Genomic DNA, 22,699 nt, shown 5'->3' with positions numbered 1-22,699 from the left:
GTAGACAGGGTATAGGAAACTGGACTGAAAATAAACTCTCCATTAAGCACTGCCCCCACCATCCTATATTTAGCTTTTTCTGGATGGGTTTCTTGAGATGTGTTTTATTTCAATTAAAAACACAAAAACTCTCAAATGCCACTGTTCATGTCTCAAAACCTAGGGGAAAAAATATTCACCATTTGAAGTATTCAAGAAGAGCCTGAAGAGCTGGGGCGGGGTGACCCAGCTCTCTAACACCAGTGATTTGGTAGGCTGAGGCAGAAAAATGGCAAGTTCAAGGCCAGCTTCAGCAAATTAGCAATACTCTGTCTCAAAACAAAATGTTAAAAGGGCTGGGAAGGTAGTTCAGAGACACAGCGCTCCTGGGCTCAATCCCCAGCTCACCCCCGGCCCCAACACACACCCCTCTCTAATTCGAGAAACCAGTAGCTCTCTGGACTGCTGGAGGAGGCAAACTTTTCTGGAGAGCCTTCGGAATCATACAGAAGAGAACCCTGAGGGCACCGGAAGCCTGTCCAAGTGATGCTCACTTTAGAAAACAAAAGGAGGACAAGAGGAGAGGGGACAGTGTCTTCCTCCCCTTGGCCTCTCTCCTTGGGGTCTAGGTCTCAGGCTAGAGATGCCTGTCCAGCGCGAGCCTGCTCCCGCTGTGCTCCCACCTCTCCCTCCCTCGGCAGCCCCCACTGCCCACCCTCCTTCTTCCCACTCCTAAGCACGGGCGGTGTCTGCGCCCACCCCAGGACTCTGTGGGTTCGCATTCCTACTCCTCCCACACCCACGCCTTTCCCTCTGCGGCCCACGATCCCGGCTCCGGCCGCCCCCACTCTTCCCGGCAAAAGGGGATCCCTGCCAAGGGGGCCGCCCTGGCCTCGGTCCTCCCCCGCCCCCAGGACCGCGGGACATAAAGCTCCGGGGCTGTGGCCACGGAGCCCAGCCGCCAGCGCCCCCAGCTGCGCGTAGCCAGTCCTCGAGCGCCCTCCCGACGGCAGCCCGGACGCCGCGCCCGGCTCACTGCCCGCACCGCGCACCCGCCACCTGTGCTGCCCGCGGGGCCCCGACCCAGGGGCAGGGCACCACTCGGGGACCCTGAGGCAGAGCCAAAGCAGCTGTCTCCTACGGGCCCCTCGGAGAGTGGAGAGAGCCAACATGCTGGCCCCGCGCGGAGCCGCTTTCCTCCTGCTGCACCTGGTCCTGCAGCCGTGGCTAGGAGCCGGCGCCCAGGCCACCCCCCAGGGTAAGTGGGTCCCAGCCGGCAGCATAGGACCGGCTCGAGTCTCGTCGCGGGGCCCACCGTCCTGCGCTGGCTGGGCGACTGGAGGGACCAGCTCTTGCTGTTCGACCCTGCTTTTGGGGACTTGCTCAAACACCCCTGCCCCTGTGGGACCAGAATCAAAGCACATTGTGATTGGAAGCGGTGAAATTTTTCCTGAAATTTGATTACCCTGAGATAAGACTAATTCTCTAAACAATAGTTTGAGAGATGCAAAACTTCCTTTGGGTGTAGGCAAGGACGTGAGGTTTACTTCTGTGCTTGCCGCACAGTTCTAGAACTCTAACTGGTGTCCGGTGTAGGGTGAAATCTAAGTTGTATGAAGGCCAGTTTCTGCGCGCTATATCCCTTTCCCTCTACTCAGCCCTGGAACCCTAGTCTTTTCACTTGGGCGGGGCGGAAACTATGGGAAACCATATTCGCCCCAAACCATAGACCCACAGCCCTGAGAAAGGCCTGGTATTTACTCCCTTGCCCTGTTTTCTGCTCGCCTTTGTTCAGTCTGCTTGGATCCCAGAAAGCAAAAGTTCTTTCAGAATTTGGTTTGATCACTTAATTCCTGAGATAGAGAGGGGTTACAAAATTGATCTTTTTCTATGAACAGGTAAAAATTCCATAAGAAGTTTGAAAAGATAAACCTGGGGAATTCTCCAACCCCTTTATGCGATGGGATGCTGATAGCCCCTGGGCAGAAAGCACTTAGTGTTAAACATAATTTCGTGTAAAGATCAGAAGGAAAAAAAATATTTAAGCAAGGAAAGAGCTTGGGGCTCTGACTGGTTATCCAGTGGTGGGTGACCTTCCTGTTTGAATTTGGTGGCTGGGTTGATTTATTACCAAGGAAATAAAACTGGAAGAGATACAACTTGAAGTAAAAATTCTTATTCCTTATGAAGCCAGAGCAAAGTATGTGAGGGTCTTCTCAACTCTCCTCACTCCTCATTGCAGTGGTCACCATTTAAACTTTGCATTTCACCAAATCATTCATTTTGGTTCCAGATCAGACAACCCCAAACTGTGGCTTCACAGGGTACTGCACTAATTTTAGTTTGGGTCGAAATATTTGGAAAGCTGTAGTCTGTAATATGGATTGTATTCTGAGCTCCTAGGAAGGTAAGAGCAGAAGTTCTGAAACACAACTCAAAAGTTTTCTTATTGCAGAAGTTATTTGGCAGGTTTGAACATATGGGCATAATATTTTGTGTTCTATAAATTCTTGACATTTGGAACACGCAACTTCATGGTATACCTTAGATATAGATTCTGTTTCTTAGACATCAGAGTTTTATGGAGACTTAAATTCAGGCTATACAATGCAAATTATTTGGTTAATTTAGTTGAAGTAGATGATCTGATTAAGTCAAGTTTCTGATAGATATTTTTATTGAGTTGCCTAGTCTGCAATTATCAGCTCAGCTAGATAATTTGCTTATCTCCTTTTTCCTCTGAGCTGCATTGCTAGTCTTAAATTAGAATGTATTTGATTTACATGCCATAATAGTTGGGCTCATTGGTAGCTGTAATTTTACCTCTAATACTAGAGGGTTATGATTGGATTCTGGTACTTTTACCAAAACGTGATAACACTAATAGAAAATGGTAGTATCTCATTTCCTTTTCAAAACACTCTCTAAAGTCATTACTAACTAATTCTAACTCTACCTCTTGAGAGAGCAGCAAATGGATCGGATGAACCACACAGATTGAAATACAGCAAGTTTAACTTGAGTTAAATTATGAATCTCATCAAAGTTGAAGAAAGAATCAAGAGAACCATGTGTTTCATTTTGATTGCAGGTCTCATACCTTGAACACACATCTCTTTTCTGAAGATGCCTTGTTCAGAATGAGACTTTTAAACATATTACCTTATTTCCCTTCTGCCCCTATTGATGGGGATGTAGTTTCCTGTTCTCTGGAAATTAAAAAACCTGATTCGCCTTTTGAAATATAGTAGGAAGCTGTCTTCATGGTTTGGGGATGTGAGGCACTAGAAGGAACACCGAGAGAGCCTGCTTTCCAACACAACTAGTATTAAATTCATTATTGTGTAAGGTTCTCTGGTAAATGTAAAAGAAACCATCTAGATCCAGTTGGAAGACAAATTGTCTTTTTAAAAGAATAAACATTCTTAAGTAGCTTGGTTGTTGTTGTTTTTTTTTTCCATCTTTGTTCTAGAACTTTTATTCATTTTTTTCTCATAACAAAAGCAATGGCTATTCATTGTAGAAATTGAATAAGCAAAAAAGGAAAAAACTTATACAAACCAAAGATAGCTATTATTAATTTTAACATGTTGTTATATTGTTTTTCATTTCAAATATTTTTTCTGTGTATATATGTAATTCAAATTGGATCATGTTATACATATAGTTTATAATTTTTATACTTCATTTATCATAAACATCTTTCCACATCTGTAAGTACATAGCTGTGTTTTAAAAAGTAGATGGTTTGTGCATTTATGAAGGAAAATTAATATACCAAGGTTTGTAAGTCGCTTAAGTTGTTTCTAGTATTTGGATATTGTGAATAGTTATTTATAGAACACTTGAGGTGTCATGGATGGACTTGGGTTGGTACTAACCATTCCTTTAATCTCTGTCAAGCCTTCCTTTGCTAAGAACAGTTTATGTTATCATGAAAAAGTCCTATGCTAACAGAGCTTCAGGATTCCCATCCCTTCCATCTAGATTTTCCCCCTAAAATTCCTTCCAAAATAGAAATTCTAAAATTATCACTAATGGCAAATATCCTAATACCTAAAACACTTACTATTTTATCCATTATTCCCTTAATAAGCAAAATGGCTAGGTCAAAGTGTTTAACACTTTTGATATTGTATATTTGAACAGTCTTCAAAATGTTTCAAGTCTTACTAAGTAGATAAGAGGGTCCATTTCCCTGAACCCTCACCAACAGTTGGGCATTATTGCATTTATTATTCTTCCAATTTCGTAGTGAAAGTAATATCTTACTGTTTGAATTAGCAATTCCTTCATCATTAGATAAGCATATGAACATTTGTTTATATATTTACTGGTCATTTGAATCTTTTTCTATAAATTGCCTTTTTGTGTTCCTTGTCCAATTTTCTATTAGGATGCTTATCAAGGTGTTGCTTTGTGAAAGTTTCTTATATATTATCAATATCACCCTTTTATTAACCAGATTGTTGTATCCCAAGAGACAGCTCTAGGTGCTGAAGTTCCCGCTGGTTTGGAATTGTTCAAATCATATTTGCATAAACTAACAGAAATTATAAGTAACTTCTAGTGAATAGTATTCAAATGTGACCTTTGCCTTTTAAATAGCTCTGGATATGCTCTGTCATAGATTTCATGACTCCTATAAAACTTTACTGAAAAAGTGCTGCTTGCTTGATCAAAAGCAACTTATACAAATACGAATGCAGATTTCAGTTTTTTGTAGACGAACTGCATCCATCAGGATGCAGTCAAGAAATAGAAACCACATCATTTTGTTTTGTTTCCACAATGGGATTTTTCTTAACAGAGAAATATTGAAGAATTGTAAAGGCACAAAGGGAGCACTTAGGTCTCACCAAGCTAGCAAATCATTCTGCTGATACTGTATCTACCACATATCCATGCTTTCTGCTGAATTCTCTGTCATTTATCACTGACCAACAAAATGCAATTGGTTCTGGTCTGGGAGGTACATAAGGGACGCCACGATGAAAATTCACTGCTTCAGGACATGAGAAAAACAACTAGCTGGACGCTCTCACCTGTCCCCCTTGTACTTTAAGCCTTTCGTGCTTTTCCTAGTGGGCATTTTCAAAGTCACTTGTTCAGCCAAATCCAATTTTGTGTTTGCAAATTTAGTCTCCTCTTAAGGGCTATAACCAGTGATGAATATTGTGTGATATTTCTTCTACTTCGAATGTCCAAACACTATAAAAGGGACAAGGAAGAACTGTGAGTTTAGCAATGTGAAAAAAAATGACAAGAGATTCATTTACATTATTTTGTACCTCATTGTCCAATGACTCACTCACACACACACACACACACACACACACACACAAATGTTTGCCCCCGAGTTAATCTTTTGCTGACTACCTTCATTTCCCCTTCTCCCCAGTCTTTGACCTTCTTCCGTCCTCCAGTCAGAGACTGAACCCAAGTGCTCTGCAACCAGTCCTGACAGATCCCACCCTGAACGAGCTCTATGTGATCTCCACCTTCAAGCTACAGACTAAAAGCTCAGCTACCATTTTCGGCCTCTATTCCTCAACTGACAACAGCAAATATTTTGAATTTACTGTGATGGGGCGTTTAAACAAAGGTAAGCAAATTTGCAGAAATTATTTTCTTAAAAATCCCCTTCTCAGGCTAGGCATGGTGGTGCATGCCTGTAATCCCAACAACTCAAGAGGATGAAGATGGGGAATTACAAGTTCAAGGCCAGACTGAGCAATTAAGCGAGACCCAAAATAAAAAAAAAAAAAAATTACAAGGGATGGGGAAGCCGAATGCGGTGGCGCACGCCGGTAATGCCAGTGGCTGGGAGGCTGAGACAGGAGGATTAAGAGTTCAAAGCCAGCCTCAGCAAAAGCGAGGCGCTAAGCAACTCAGTGAGATCCTGTCTCCAAATAAAACACAAAATAGGGCTGGGGATGTGGTTCAGTGTTTGAGTGCCCCTAAATTCAATCCCTGATACCCTCCCCACCAAAAAGGAATGGAGATACATCTCAGTGGCAGAGTTCCCCTGGGTTCAATCCCCAGTATGCAAAAAATAATTAAAAAAACAAATAAATCCCCTTCTCCTATTCCTTTCTCCTAATCCAGGATCTGGGGTCTACTTTCCCTAAAATGGTTTCCTTGCACAATTTTTTTCTCACCCATTGTTCATTTTTGTTTCAATGCCATATTTTTGTACATTTACTTATATTATGGGAAGTGATACTGGGAAAAAGAATGAAGACCAATTCTAGGGGTATAACTCAGTGGCAGAGTGCTTGCCTGTTGTGCACAAGGCCCTGGGTTCTATTGCCAGCATTGCCAAAAAGGAAAATTGCTTGTGGCCAAGATGCTTTTTGACATTGTCCCATTCTCTTGTTATTCTGAATCTGGTTCTGGAAGAGAGAAGACCCAGGATAATTAGGCCATTGTCTTAGCTCAGGCTCTATAACAGCATATCATGGCTGAGACAACAGACATTTATTTCTCACAGTTCTGGAGGCTGGGAAGTCTAAGGTCAGGGTGCCAGGAGATGTGGTCCTGTAATTGGCCACTTCCTGGTTTGCTGATGGCCATATTTTCACTGTATCCTCTTTAGGGTGGGGAGGAAGAGGGAGAGGGAGGGATGGAGAGAGGGATGGAGAGAGAAAGAGAGAGAGAGAAAGAGGATGAGAGAATAAGAGAGAGGAAGGTCCTTATGTCTTTCATAAAAGGACATGAACCCCATTCAAGGGTTCTACCCTCAGGACCTAGTTACCTCCCAAGGGCCCCACCTCCAAACACCACCACAATGATTAGGACTTCAGTACATGGATTTGATGGCGAGGACACAAACATTTATTCTGTAGCGACCATCCACACTACTCTTATGTTCCCTTGGATGCCTGTGGCTAAGCAGAACTCATTCCCAGCTCTATAATCACCTGGCTAGCCTTGATGGAGAAAATACCTCTCAACCAGTAGAACAGAATGAAAAGCTCTCTTTTCTGCCTGCTTTACGCCAGTTTACACAGGTATGTCACCTGTTTGATCCCTCTGCTGTTGTCTGTTTTGCTGTCGGAGTGAGTTGCTACAAGTACTAAAAAATTACTCCCCCAAAAAATGTTTGCTGTTTTTTATCCTCTTCCCCTCCACCGGCTCCCTAAGGACAACACCTGTTCTTGTTTATAGAGGAATGTGACAGATAAGGCTGCCTCCTGCATTTAATAAAACAGGAGGACTAGGCCTTCTTCTTGGGTTTTATATTTCTTTAAGCTGCTTCTTAAAGTAGACACTCTCTTGGATTCTCCTCATGATTGAACCCTTAATCTGTAGACTTAGCAGCTGAAAAAAATCCCTAATTCTTAGTTTTCATAGGACTACAGAGTTAAAGCAAAAAGAAATGGGACTTGAACCCCTCTTTTTAGGTCAAGTGCCAACGCTTCCCATCCTTCCTTCCGCCTGTTCCCAAGTCAGCATCCTGTCCACACCTCATGGCCTCTCAGTTCTGTGATGAGGCCTTGGGTAATGTGGTGTCTGGGGATATGGTAGGCAGATAGGTCAGCCATTCCTACTTCCTTTGCCTGTCTTTAGAGCTGAAAGGTGATTTGTCTGCCATCTGCCTCAAATGGAACAGCCCCATCTGCCTCACATCTATAGAAGGAACTGCTCACTTCCCAACCATCCAGCTACTCCATTGTGAGCTGTAAAATCACTGCTTTTCAGCTGTAAGTCAGCAGCTTCTTACTAAACTACTTCAGATGCTTTGGAAGGATTCTTTTTTTTTTTCCCTCAACTTATTCAGCTGAATGGCTAGAAGGTTCTCAGTACAGGGATAAACTTTGATCCTAACATTTCACCCTTTCTGTAGCTTGCCTTATATTTCTAAATTGGCCAGTCTATGTGAAGCTATGGTGGAGAGACTATGGTGTCAGGAAACATAAGGAAGCAAATTCCTTCAAACTGATGCTTTCCGTCTCCTCTATAAAGGCAAGAGTAACACTGGATACATGGGCAGGTGGATCAATGAGTGAGGGACTCTTAGTGTGTTTCCTCTGGAGAATCACCGGTAATGTGTTGCAGCTGTAAATACCAGCTCCAAATACCAGATTGAAGTTTTACGGGAGAAGATGAAAATGTTGATGAATGCCTCCTGTTATGGTTGTAGACCTCAAAAGCCCATGTGCTTAAAGGCTCGGTTACAGCCTGTGGTGTTGTTGGGAGTTGGTAAAGCGTTTAGTAGGTGGGGCCTAGTTAGAGGAAGTTAGGTCACTTATGGTAGGCCCAAGGGAGGATATTGAGACCCTGGCCTCTTTCTGCTTCTCACTGCTTTCTGGCCATCATGAGGTGAGCAGCTTTTTCTCTGCCACATACCTGCTGCCGTGATAATTTGCCTCCCCACAGGCCCAAAAGCAATGGAGTCAACAGACCATGGACTGAAACATCTGAAACTGTGAGCCAAAATAAACCTTTCCTCCTTTTAAGTTTTTGCTTTCAGGTATTTGTCACAGTAATGGAAAGCTAACACCCCTCCCCAAATTATTAGAGAAGATTCTTAGAAAATGTGGAGGGGAAAAAAAGAGCCCAGAAGAATCCAGAATTCTCAGGAAACAAAGGAATTGATACTAGTATTAAAGCTTGGAGGGATGAAGAATGTGCATAGAGAAGTACTGTCACTGGAACAGTAGGATAAGTACTAGGTAGTTCTGAGGAGGAGCAGCAGTCCATTCTGACTAGAACAATAAAGAGAGGTCACTGGGTTCATCAGGCCCAAGGAAGAGAGGTGGTATGTGGTTATGACTCCCCTTGGAGGTGTCCAGTGGTGGCCATACGGACACAATTTATGGAGGATGGGGGAAGATAGCTCTGTGGATAGTGAGCTCCAGGTGTCACTTAACCTGGCTGAGCCTCAGCTGATCAGGCTTTTGGTTGATTTGCATGGAAAACAGTGAAGTAGTCAGAAGAAATCCAGAGGTATCTCTGCTGGCTTTAAACACCTGAGTAGGAAATAAGAGCTTTCCCTTTAACAGACTTTAACAAGTTCATGACTTGGGAGAGAAAGGAAGGTGACTTCCCAGATGGTATCAAAGAGCAGGATTGGACTGTCTGGTCCCAGATGAGCTCCTGAAAAAAACTAAAGTAGAACGAATGAAGAAGACTGCAGAGAATAAATTTGCCACTGTACTCACCCTCTCCAAGCCATCCCACCTATGGCCACCTCATTACTCCTCGCAAGACATAATTTCAGTTAAGTTACACCTGACCCCAGAGACCTTTAGTGAAAAAGGTGCATTCAGGTCTTCCACTGCATGACCCTCACCAGCCTTTCCTTTTGTCCCTCATGCAGTTCCTGGTTCCACTGATGCCATCTTTCCTTCTCCATCCTTATGTTCTTGCCCCCTGCCCCCACCCAGTATACCTCAACACCTCTGGATAGTTTTCTTTGTATGACCTGGCACCTCTTAAGGACAGGACTAGTCTTAGTTTACCTTGTATTTGAATTACGTCTGGTTCTTCTCTCCAAAAGGTTGTGAGCTCCCTCAAGACAGGGAGGTTCAACATCCCTTTTCTTTCTGTCTGTCCATGTGTCTTTTGTGGTGCTGGGGATTAACCCAGGGCAAGTACTCTACCTGCTAAGCTATATCCCCAGCCCCTTTAACTTCTTTCTGCATCTGCTGCAGCAGTTTGTATGAATAGGGGTCCAGGCACACTGCCTTGAATATAGAAGTGGTTCCTGAGCAGATTGGATAGAATAAATGGAGGCTGAGAAGAGCAGACTTGTTTGTTAAAGAAGGTGTATACCACTGTGGAAATTCTGAAATTACACAGTGTCTGGTACATGGTAAGTGCTCAAAATAAGCTTTGTTAATGAATGAATGCTAAAGAACTTTTGGATAGGAATATAAGAGTATTTCTGATTACAAATGATCTGTAGTTATTAGAAATGCAGATAATGAAATCTTGACAGAAATAAACTATGTGGCTGGATATGGTTGATGCTTTTCTAGTATCTGGCATGGAGACAGCTTTGCAGTTATTTTCATGGTTTTGAGTCCCAGCTAGAAATCTTACTAGCTTGTCACCCTGAGTACCTCTCTGATTCTCTCTTAGCCCTGGGTTATCATCTCTAAAGTGGAGATGATAATCACTATATCCCAGGTTGATTACAAGAACTGAATTTTGTAAGGTATAATAATCTTTAGGCTGTGAGGCTTAATAAAAATTCCAGGTTCTTAAATAGGATAGGATGAATGGATAGATAGATAGACCAATCAATGTCTGCTACTTAGGCAACTGTCTTCCAAAGAAAAAAAGACTTTCCTTGATGATAGCTTAACCTTTCAGAAAAAGAAAATGGGAAGAATTGCTTCCTTAGTCTTCATTCAGTTGTCACAGAAGAACAATTTGATGCTGTGGAGGTGAAGAGAACCCCAAGCATTTGCTGTCATGAATAGAATCAGACTGCTCAGCCTAAGGAAAGGAGATGTCATATGGTTCAGAGTAGTGGTTTTGATGACCGCAGGCTAAAGAAACACAGTTTGAGAGAGATTGAAGAGTTGAGAAATAAGAATTCTGCACCCAGTAATGAGTAGGGGAAATGAGGATCCTCAAACATTAATAACAACATTTATTGAGCCTTTAAAAGTGTCAGGATTATGATAAAAGCTCAACCCTCCTTTTCCCTTTTAACTTTCAAAATATTCCTATGAGACGCCCTTGAATGAGCTCAATTTCAAAGTGGTCATATGCAGAAGATGGAAAGAATTTAAAACTTGATGCAAATTATAATGATTAGGACAGAGAAGCTGAAACTTAACTGAGTCAAAGTTAGTGATTCACACATAAGATAATAAAAGGGATGTTTTTAGCTATGTTCAGAATAGGGAGAAGTAAGGAAGGAATAAACCTACTGCCAGGACCATGTGGTGCACAATTAGTAAATTATGGCAATAAGTCATAGCTCTTTAGTTTCTGTCTTACCCATCAATGAAACATTCTTTGAGTTGTCAAGAATGGCTTAAAAGAAAACAAAAACCCAAGCTAGACGAGGAGATAAGAAAAAAATCCACTCCATCTCTTTAGGGAGTATAATTGTCCAGTGAATTATATATTGAGGTATTTAGAAAGTGATAGTGGAGCCACTATGGGTGACATTTAGAAATCACAGAGAATAGACTGTAGAGAGGCAAATGTTTCCCTTTTTATCAGAGAGGAAAAGTGAATTCTGAAAACCACAGGCTAGTGAACTTTAGGACAAACCCCCAGAGGTTTGTATTATTATCAATGTATTTTAGGATTGCCTGGAAAAGAAATCTAGGATTTTTTTAAAAAGGCAAAATGGGGTTGCTAAGAATATGTCACACCAAACTTTTTTTTCAATAAAGTTTCTAAGCTAATAGATCAAAAAGGTGCTATGGGTATAGTGTTTTTTAACTTCAGAAAAGAATCTTATGAAGTCACTCTCTATGCCTTTCTGAATAATATAGCTAGATAATAGTACTTCTATGGGTTAATGAGTTGCCTCATAGTCACATATCTATTGGCTTTTGACAAGCTCTCTATTGAACTTTTAAACAATAACTTAAAATGGTATTTTTTAAAAAAGATGGTATTGTTGCATTTGCAAGTGGGATGAAGTTAGAAAATTGAGTTGAATATATTGAATGCCATCATCAATATTAAGATAGTACAGTGGGAAGATGAAATTTAACAAAAATATAAATCCATTGGGGTTGAAAACTTGCAGAACTACATGTTGTTGGAGATCTAACCTAAAAGTTCAACAGCATTAAAAACCAATCAGTGTTGAACACAGTGCCTGACACATATCAGATGCTCAAAAAGGTTTGTTGAATGAAAAGAGACTGCAATGAAACTGTTTTAAATGTCTTCTTATTTTAGGTTTCATTAATGCACACATGTGCCCAGGTTAAGGGGACTAATAGTCCCACTGTACTCTGATTATCCAAACCACAATCATAATATTGCATCTAATCCTGCACACATTTCACAGGGACATGTATAGGTCAGAGACTACCTTGAGAAGAGTCACGAAAATAGCACCCATCTGGACCCCATGTTTTTAAAAGTCATATCCAAGTTGAAAAAGTTAAAGGAACTGGAGAATAAAGGAGCTAGACAGAAAACAGGACAGGTATGAAAGTTGCCTTAAAGTATTTGAAGAAAGTCATTTGAAATGAGGATCAGACTAAATCTGTCTATAACTCTGAAGAGTAAAATTAGGATCCATTGGTGGAAATCAGAGAAAACAGATATTGGCTCTATATTAGGAAAATCTTGGAGAGCCATCCAAAAATGAAATGGATTTCTCTGCAAAGTAATGAGCTCCTTGTTACTGTAAATGTGCTGGTGGAGGCTGCATTTTATTGAAGGGATTTGTGAAGTGAAATATTAAGCTGGATGACTTATAATGCTTAATATTCTGTGATTCTACTAAGGCTATAAAGGTTCCATAGGTGCTTAAGAAATTGCTTTGCAGCTTCTGTCTATAACATGACCTTTAGATTCTGTGCACCTCACAGCTCTGTCACCTACCAGCTAGTTGCATACTATGAGGAGTCTCATAATTTTTCAAAACAAAAAATACCTCCACAGATGTTTAATATAATTGCTGGGTTTTCTTTCACTGGGTAGTTTGTTTGCTCTGTGTGTATATATGTACTCTAAAAACTTTATATTTGTTCAAACTGTTACAAGAAAATTTTGAAATAGGCTGCATTTATCACAGCTAGAAGTTACTTGACGTACTTTCAGGAAAAACTATTTGATTTACCTTTTGTATGTATTTCCAAAGCACTAAAGTCACCAAGACCTAGAGTTTAGCACATAAAGATAATAAGCAAAGGCAAACAAGATTATCCATCACAAAAAACATTAGTAGCAAGAAGACATTTTTAAAAATGTATAATTATGTTAAAAGAAGAGGAAAGACTGACAATGATGTCAATTTTTAAAAGTGCCAAAGAGTCAAGTCATTTGCCAAGCAAAGCAGGAAGCCCCAGACTACCTTCTGAGCATGGTGCCTGCAGTCCAGGTCACTCTGAACTTCTTTGCTCAAGCAGACAAAATACTTTCATTTCGTTTTTTAAAGCTATCACCCTGCGTCATTGCTTTGACATTCAACATTTCATAATATTTTTGACTACTAGGTTCGCTTTTCAAAAAGCACCTTTTAAAATCTTTCCTGAGATAGCAACACCTCAAATCTTTATTGCTTGGATTTGCTTCCTCATTGCCTGCCAGTCACTGAGATTGTATTCCATCAGGCTGGGCTGTATGGTTCCTGTGTCAGCCTGGTGCCCTGGCATGGAAATACAGCTTTTGGACAGTGCCATAAAATTGGTCACAAAGATGCTAAATTTAGAGGTAAATGATTTATATAAATAAACCAATAGAAAACATCTCTGTATCTAAAAAAAGTTGTAGCAAAAATCAAAGTGAATAAGTGAATTTATGTGGTTTTTTTTTTCCACAAATAGTTGTATGGTTGCTCTCAGATGCTACACATGTAGGGAAAGTAGTATGAAACAGACTTGGCAATGTGGAGGGTAATTGAGCTGGTGAGAGATTGCGGACAGTTCTGGGATGAGGAGTAGAGACGTTACCTAGAAACCACTAGGGAATCATTGAAGAATTTTGTTTGCATGTTTGTGAACTTGCTTGAGAAGGCAATAGCTTAATCAGGAAGGTCCTAGGAGAAGTTCAATCTGTCTGTACCAAAAATCTGTGCAGAAGAGACCCACAGTGGGTGGGGCAGGAATCTAACAGAGAAACCCAGAGATGGAGCAGAGTAGAGGCAGAGACACCATTGCAACCGGAGCTCCTACTGGCCCACAGCCTTCCTCTCTAGTCCAGTGTGGCTGCGCTCTTGGTAGTGGACCTGCAGGATAGGCAGGCTGGAATCACCAAGCAGATTTGTTCAGCTGGTGTTGAGTGAAAATCGAGCTTGCACACTGAATGTGTTGTAGCTAAAGAAACAGAATTGTATCCAGGGGTGGTTTTCCTGACCACAGCGCTCCCCGGGGTGGTGACATGGCAGAGGTGTGGTGGAGTCAGGAGGTGTGGTGGTTCCGGTGTTGGGGGACTGCCTTCTCATCCTTGGCTGGAGGGGTGCAATGATGGTGTTCTTCCTCTGTGGTATTTTCTTCTGTTTTGTTCTCTCTGTTCTGTGGGTGTTGGGCTAAGATGGGGCGAGGTGAACCCTGGGAAGAGGGGTTGTGGAGAAGAAGGGAGCATGTACCTTCTCTCCCTCTCCCCATGGGGCTGCCTCCCAGAAGGTCAGGAAAACTCCCATCCAGCAGGCCACTGGTTCGATAGCCAGAGCCCTTGTTATTTCCAGATTCAGTATGACTGATGTGAACACGTTAAGTGAGCAGGCGTTTGTCTGCCCTCTGGGGTAGTCTTACTATTCTGAGGATAAAATAAGTAGAGGCACTGAAGTAAGGAAATTTGCAATAAAACAGAAAAATGAAAAATGGAAGCCATAGGAGAAACGAGAATTATTGGATCAAGTGTGAAGAATGGTAAATGTCAAAGCACTTGATAATTTGTCTGCTAACTGAAGATGGAAGTTTCTTTCCTTTATTCCTCTTTATGCTTCTTTCCTTTATTCTCCACCTCTTGCTGTTGTCACAAGATCTAGGAGCCCAAGGAATTTGTCATTTGAGTGTTGCGTTGCAACCAAAAGCAAGGCAGAAGCACAGAATTCCCTTAAATGAGAATGCAAACACAATAGTAGGTTTTGCTACCTGGAACAAATGTTGAATTGTTGAAATTAAACCCTTTCTATTTTCTACATGAAAGGCTTTAAACACATTTAATTATTCGTTGAAAGTTCATATTCACAATACTTAATGTGCACCTGCTATATATGAAGTACTGCACTAGTGCTATTTATAAAATTCAACTTTGCTATTCAGTTATGAAAATAAACCATGGCCCACGTGCCCTGTGAAGGCCCTGTTAACAGTAGGCAGCAAGTGAAAGAAAAATGTGCTTCCTTTTGAGATTTCACAGAAATCTCAGTTTGGGGAGGAAAATCAAGAATATTTTTAAGTCCCTATGTATATCATCTTAAACTGTGAATATAGGGAACAGAAGTATTTGCCATAACTAGAAAGAGGAGACATTGAATAAATATGTGCTGACCTATTTCAAATTTGGTGGTCCAAGTGGTATTTTTATTGGTCTAGAAAAACTCCAGGCATTTGCAAAATTTTTAAATAGTAAAGTAATTGAAGTTTAAAAAAAAATCTGAATTAGTGGTTATGTTTGGACTCAACTTCTCCCTCTTTTTGGTTATTATGGATGTCTCCAATTTCCAGTCAGGCAGCTACTATTATAAATTCTTAGCAATTAATATCAAACAAAAGAGTAAAAATTCTGCTATAGCCCAGATTAGAAATATCTTAATGATTTCTTCTCATGCCAATTTCCTCCATCCATTGTTTTCTTTCTTTTCAGACCCTGTTTCTTTAAGTCTTACTGACACTTCAGGAAACTTGCTATTATAGCATAATCATAGACAATCCTTGTAGCTCCTCTGTCCTGCCAGGTCTTTCCACTTCTTTGCTCTCAGGAAGCATGTGACAGGGACTAGGTAGATGTAAGAGAAGATTTCCTGTCTCCTCCTGCCACCATCTCTCTCTGTCACAGAACCTGATGTCAGCTGACAATCTTCAGACTTTGGTCAAATGGAAAAAATCAAATGAAGGGGTAGGAAAATGAACCTAGAAAGTCAAATGTGCAGAAAGTCTTAGTGATTCTTTTCTTTGGCATTATTGCAACATAATCAGGTCTTCTTGGCTGGCTAGTTCACGTGGCAGCACCAAGCTGGCATTTATACTCTACCAAAAAGGTATTTGAGAAAAGATGGTCTGAGTTACTTGTCACAAATCATACAGATTGACAGCAACATCCTACGGGCATATGTATGTAATACATTTCTTTTTTTTTTTTTTAAATATATAAATATATAGTACATATAGATTTTTCTGAAGGAAATTATAATGACTTACAGTCTTTTTTCATTTAGCTAAATCCTGGAGATATCTTTTTGTGCTTTTAATATGTAACTGTCACATAACATTCCATTTCATTATTATTACGCCATAATAATAAGTAGCCAATCCTCCCTTTTTAGATGTATGTTGCTTCACATATTTCCGAAATGAAGGTTCATAATACAACTGGTGCTTCTTTCTCTTTATTTCTCTTTCTATTTTTTTTTAATCTCAGCTTCACTTTCCTCATCTGTAGTTATTCCAATTTCATGAGGAGAAATTAAATATTTAAAGCAATGAGGAGATAGTAAATATTTTTAAGTTTTAATTCCTAGAAGTGACCTTGCTGGGCCAAGGATCTGGATAGTTAAGGTTCTGATACACACCATCAAATTGCCCTCCAGATCAGTTCTACCAATTTCAGGCTTTTCCATTTGGGGGCAACTGAAAGCTTTAGCTCAGACCTTTAGAACCACAATGATGTGCTTACCACATTAGCTAGCCAACATCTGCAACATCTTGGATTGTGTCTAGCAATGAATTTGGGTTTAAGAGTAGTACCTGTGGATGGACCTGGAGGTGTTTTGCTAGTCTCACTAAGACCTTGGAAGCAAATAACTTTAATTTTCTTTCTCGAAAGCCTCAGCCAATAGGTTCCCTTTGCAAAGGATCAGCTTCTAGAACCAGACTTTAGGTCAGGGCCCAATATGTTCAGGACAACCATGGAGTACAAAACAAGGATGAGTAATATTCCATGTGTATATATACCACAGTTTCTTTATCATTCATCTATTGAAGGGCATCTAGGTTGCTTCTGCAATTTAGCTACTGTGAATTGTGCTGCTATAAACATTAGTGTGGCTGTGTCCCTGTAGCATGCTGTTTTTAAGTCCTTTGGGTACAGACTGAAGAGTGGGATAGCTGGATCAAATGGTAGTTCCATTCCCAGTTTTCCAAGGAATCTTCATACTGCTTTCCAGAGTTGTTGCACCAATTTACAGTCCTACCAGCAATGTATGAATGTGCCTTTTCCCCTACATCCTCGCCAACACTTATTGTTGCTTATATTCTTCATTAATATGGCTGAGGGTCTGTCAATTTATTTATTTTTTCAAAGAACCAACTTTTTGTTTTGTCAAATTTTTTCAATTGTTTCTTTTCTTTCAATTTCATTGATTTCAGCTCTGATTTTAATTATTTCCTTTCTTCTACTGCTTTTGGTGTTGATTTGTTCTTCTTTTTCTAGAGCTTTGAGATGTAATGTAAGGTCATTTATTTGTTGACTTTTTGTTGCTTGTATTCTTAATAACTGCCATTCTGACTGGAGTGAGATGAAATCTTAGAGTAGTTTTGATTTGCATCTCTCTAATTGCTAGAGATGTTGAGCATGAAATTCTACTTAGCATTAAAAGAGAATAGAATCATGGCATTTGCAGGTAAATGGATGGAGTTGGAGAATATCATGCTAAGTAAAATAAGCCAATCCCAGAAAAACCAAAGGCCAAATGTTCTCTGATATGTGGAGGCTGATCCATAATGGGGGTGGAGGGAGCATGGAAGGAATGGAGGAACTTTGGATAGGGTAAACAGGGAGGGAGAGGAGGGGAGAGGGCATGGGGCTAGAAAAGATGGTGAAATGAAATGAACATCATTATCCTAGGTACATGTATGAAGAGACACGAATGGTGTGATGGTGTGATTCTACTTTGTGATGGTGTGACTCTACTTTGTGCACAACCAGCGAAATGAAAAATTGTGCTCCATTTGTGTATTGTGAATTGAAGTGCATTTTGCTGTCATGTATAACAAATTAAGACAAATTAATTAATTAATTAAAAAATAAACAAGAAAGAAAACCAGAATTTAAAATTCAATTTTTATTTAATGAACTTAAGAAGATAGGTAGCTACCTGTATAGGGAGAAGCGGGGAAAAAAAGAACAGAAAGTAAAGTAGTAGATTTCCCTCCTATTCCTTCTTTTTCAGTCACTGAAAGCTTTTGTTTTCCTAAAGCATTGTTAAGTTTAGGGGTGGGCTGCTGAGGAGCCTTCCATTTGACATATGCTTACAAAGGCCTATCCATGCTTAATAGGGCATTAGTCATGGAATAAACCACACTCAGGTTCAAATTCTAGTCCTGCCACTCATGATGTCCTTAAGCAAGTTCTTTCACTTATCTCAGCTTCACTTTCCTCATCTGTAGTTATTCCAATTTCATGAGGAGAAATTAAATATTTAAAGCAATGAGGAGATAGTAAATATTTAAAGCAACCAAGGATAGCACCCAGTCTCACCAATGGTAGTGCTCAGTAAATGTTTGGTAAATTAAAGCATTCATGCCCAAGGAGCTTACTTGGATTTTAGTTTGCTATCTGGTAGGGTTCTACTCTCTTACTGTATTTGCCACTATCCATAGTTGTATTATTTTCAGATTTGCTAGTATTGTTTTTCTCCCCAGCAGCACAAAATACTCTCAGGAGGAGAGTGGGCTTCCAGTGCTCCTGCCTTGCAGTGTCTGTGACAGCACCTGGCACCCAAAAGATGGAGAATCAGTATTCATCAACTTGTTTGTCCTCTTTCCAGTGACCTAGCCTTGTGACCAGGAGGCTGCTCAGCACAGAACTGGCCCCCTTCCCCTTATCACACCATTCACTGACCTGTGCTTGGTTCCAGCCATCCTCCGTTACCTGAAGAATGATGGGAAGATCCATTTGGTGGTTTTCAATAACCTGCAACTGGCCGACGGGAGGAGGCACAGGCTGCTCCTAAGGCTGACCAATTTGCAGCGAGGAGCTGGCTCTGTGGAGCTCTACCTGGACTGCACCCAAGTAGATTCAGTTCACAATCTCCCCAGAGCCTTTTCTGGCCTCTCCCAGAATCCTGAATCCATTGAATTGAGGACTTTCCAGAGGAAAGCACAGGTAGGAACCACAAACCATTCTCCAAAAGGAAAAGATGGAATGCCAAGGCCTAGGGAATGCAAAGGCCTGTGTTATGGAAAACGTTTTGTTGACTCATCCCTGTTCTGGGTCAGTGGATCTAATGCTGACTGTGCACGGAGTCACCTGAGGAACTGCTAGGGTGCCACCTTTGACAAATTAATTAGACTCTGTGGGGCTCATGCCTGGGCATCAGTATTATGAAAAATACTGATTTGAATATGAAACTAAAAGTCGAGAGCTTCTGCCTCCTATGAAAAATGAACTCTTTAGAGTTAGCTTTTCAGATTATAAAGTTAGGAGGGAATAGCTAAAATTAAAATAATTACCTTTGGGGGACAGAATTATCTGTTTTCACAATTTCTATAGTATTTATTAGTTTTTATGTTTTTATTATGCATTATAGCTATACATAATAGTGGTGTTCATTTTGACACACGTGCGTGGAATATAATTTGCTTCATTTCAGTCCCCAGTACCTCCTCCTTCCCTCTCCTATTTATTTGTTTTTAACAAAAAGGAAAAAGATTGGTTGGAAGCTCCCCCCCATGGTGGGGCATCCTAAAATCCCAGCTACTTGAGGGCTGAGGTAGGAGGACCACAAATTTGAGGACAACCTGAGCAACTCAGTAAAACCCTGTCTCAAAATAAAAGTAAAAAAGGTTGGGGATATAGCTCAGTGGTAGAGTGCCCCTGGGTTCCATCCCCAGTACCCAGGGGTGGGATTTTAATTTTTTAAAGAAAATCCCAGCCCTAAGTTTGAGATAAGATAGCTGCCTTGGACAATTTAGTGAAACCCCTTCTCAAAAAAAAAAAAAAATTTAACTTTCACAGGTTGTGACAGAAAATGCACTAGCAAAAAGGAAATTTAACTGCCAGACAACTTAGATCTACATGCTCTTTAAAAAAATCCTAGCATCTCTGTCTTCTACACCATGCCAATGGTTCTTTTATTATTAATATTTCATTGCACTTGCTGTAGAAGTTACTAGATACATTTCTTTTAGAATTTTTGTGCTAAGAGATGCTTCGTTTCCTACTAGTATTCTTTGTCCTTTCCAATCATTTATATCTGGCCGCAATTCTTAGATTTTTATCTGGTATAGAAGTAAATGCCAAAATGAATAACTGTGTTTATTTGTTGTGGCCAATAATAATGTTGTCTCCTATCTCTTAATCCTCATTTTCTATTTGTATTTTATTATTTCATTATATGTGCTTTAATTACAAGCTGCTCCACACCCTTTGTACAAAGAACAGAGTGTAAGCAATGACTTCCATGACAAGTAGAATTGCAGTAAAGTTTTAGATAGTAATATAAAAACTATGAATCTGATCCGAGAATTTTATGCTTGAATGAAAAGGAAGTATTTTTTAAGCAGAAATTCCAAGAAAGCTAAAATCTAAAGGTTTTTTTTGGGGGGCGGCGGGGGTTTGTTTTGGTTTTGCAGTGACTTTTGAAGGACTTTTTAATGTGGACATATACAGAGAAAAAATAATGAATTGGAAAATATGTTTAACTACTTCTGAATAGATCAAGTAATCAAAATAAGAGTCAGAAATTGTGTCACTGACCATTTCAGAAATTAGTGTCCACCACCAAATAAGTCAGTTTCTAAAAGTCATCCATGACAAGGTCTTGAGAATCTATACTCATTAGAATTTTCTCAAAAGCTCTGTTCCTTGAACTATCAGCAGGGACCACAGAGGCTTGGTTTTTGTAGTCACCTTCTCACTCATTCAAAATTAATTAGTCAACAAATAGCCTGTTCTGGTCATCGGAGATTCTGTGGTGAACAGAACCAGTCATGGTCCTGTCTCCATGGAGCTAGAGTCTGATGTCCAACACACTTTCTTTTACACAGCATGTGTTGCATAGATCTTAATCAAATCAAAAATTTCTTTGAAAATCCTTTTCATGCTCATTTCTAAAATTAGAATGATGACTTCATATTAGCAATTAACACAAACAATTTCTGTCATATAGAGATATAATAATCGTGAGTATAAGTAAAAATTACAAGATAAAGGGAAGAGTAAATTGAGTTTGTGGTTAACGATGAATGATTGATATCAACTAGTAATATGTAACTCCGGTGCCAACTTCCTAATTATCATAGAATAGACTGCTTATTCATTCTTTTTTTTATTTTTCATTTTTTTTTATTAGTTGTTCAAAACATTACAAAGTTCTTGACATATCATTCTCCTGGCCCAGGGAAATCAGAGGCTTTGCAAAATCCTTTAGCCAAGACATCCTAAAAACAATACTGTTTAAAATTGGGATCAATAGCTTATTACAGTTTAAAGTTGATAAACAAATTCCAGACAGTTCTTAAGAAGCTCCTGCCACAAAATAACTCACTTACCATGAAGGAAAACAGTCCTTCTTCCCCTCAGCGACCCTGATGGAATCTCAGACCAAGTTAGATGCCAACTGACTACTTCCATATTTGCTTCAGTCAAAAGGATAAGACTGACAAGTTTTAGAAAAATGTGAATCTACAAAATTATGTAAGATGTTGGCATCCAGGTATACAGGGCTGCTCTTTTATGAAAATTGTGTGAGTCTGCAAGCACATTGGCTTTGGAACAGTAGCAGCAATCTGTGGTATGAATGTGATTTTTTTTTTTTTTCTAGGACTTCTTGGAAGAGCTAAAGCTGGTGGTTAGAGGCTCACTGTTCCAGGTGGCCAGCCTGCAAGACTGCTTCCTGCAGCAGAGTGAGCCCCTGGCCACGACAAGCACAGGTGTGGGCTCCCAGGCAGTTTTCACAGACCATCTCCAAGGCCCCCTGAGTGAGCTAGGTCCCATGACTGAAAGGCAGGCTGTCTTCAGAGCAGCCCAACAGAATATATCTGCAGAAATTAGTCTCTTGGGAAGAATCAAGGGCAAGAAATCTTTTCATTGCACTTTTATTTTTGTAACTCACACGAATTCAGACTAACCAGAAGCAGCATTGTCATTATTTTGTTAGGTAAATTAGATAAATTGCTACAAATTAAATGCAGATACTCCAAGTTATTGAATCTTGTCATGATGATTCTCTGGGTGGGGAAATCATTTGGGTTTTGAGTCACTTAGAAATAACCGTCTCTGGGTAAGTATGCCTTACCTTTTGCTATTCCTACAGGGGACTTTAATCGGCAGTTCTTGGGTCAAATGGCACAACTAAACCAACTTCTGGCAGAAGTGAAGGATCTTCTGAGACAGCAGGTAATGAACAGGACATACCATGAAAAAAAGCCAGAGAATTATCAGAGCAGCTCTCTGCACAAACCAGTGAAGCTATGGGCTTGCACAGGAAGGGAGAGCGACATGTCCTGAGCCACACCTCAGGTGTCCCCCACACAGCCTGCCAGCCCAGGGCTCGGCCAGAAGGGCTCTGGAAATGGGGGACACTCTTGCAATGAACACTGCATGGCTCCAGGACAAGTGGGAGCCATCAAGGACTCCTTGAGCATGACTATAAGAAGGGCTTAGACAGCTCCACATAGATTCTTTCTTCCTGGATTTTTTTCAATTTGTTTTCCACTTCTCATTTCTCAAGGTCAAGGAAACATCATTTTTACGAAACACCATCTCTGAATGCCAGGCTTGTGGTAAGTGCCTCCCTGGTGACTGGCCCATTCTGAGTCAGGTGATCCAGATCATCACATGACCACAGTTTCCAGCACAGAGTTGTGCAGAGTTTCCAGTCTGCCTGTCGTTGGAGGGAAGGGAAGAAATGCTTATCAGGAAACCCCAAATTGCATTTTATATTCTGTATGTTCCCCAGTGG

The 22,699-nt window shown here is 40.5% G+C and overlaps 1 protein-coding gene across 1 annotated transcript in view; it reads left to right on the top strand.

Moving 5' to 3' along the window:
- The first annotated feature begins 951 nt into the window (after positions 1 to 951).
- The window catches only part of Thbs4 (thrombospondin 4), a 46,351-nt gene continuing 24,603 nt past the window's right edge, over positions 952 to 22,699 (top strand). The window contains exons 1-6 of the mRNA XM_076856061.1: positions 952 to 1,237; positions 5,381 to 5,584; positions 18,653 to 18,900; positions 21,560 to 21,668; positions 22,052 to 22,134; positions 22,469 to 22,520. Coding sequence (XP_076712176.1) covers positions 1,150 to 1,237; positions 5,381 to 5,584; positions 18,653 to 18,900; positions 21,560 to 21,668; positions 22,052 to 22,134; positions 22,469 to 22,520 — 784 coding nt within the window. The 5' untranslated portion in view covers positions 952 to 1,149. The remainder of the gene's footprint in view (positions 1,238 to 5,380; positions 5,585 to 18,652; positions 18,901 to 21,559; positions 21,669 to 22,051; positions 22,135 to 22,468; positions 22,521 to 22,699) is intronic.

The sequence above is a fragment of the Callospermophilus lateralis genome, chromosome 5, assembly GCF_048772815.1.
Source record: "Callospermophilus lateralis isolate mCalLat2 chromosome 5, mCalLat2.hap1, whole genome shotgun sequence".
Taxonomy (NCBI): domain Eukaryota; kingdom Metazoa; phylum Chordata; class Mammalia; order Rodentia; family Sciuridae; genus Callospermophilus; species Callospermophilus lateralis.
This window is presented reverse-complemented; position numbering and strand designations above follow the sequence as displayed.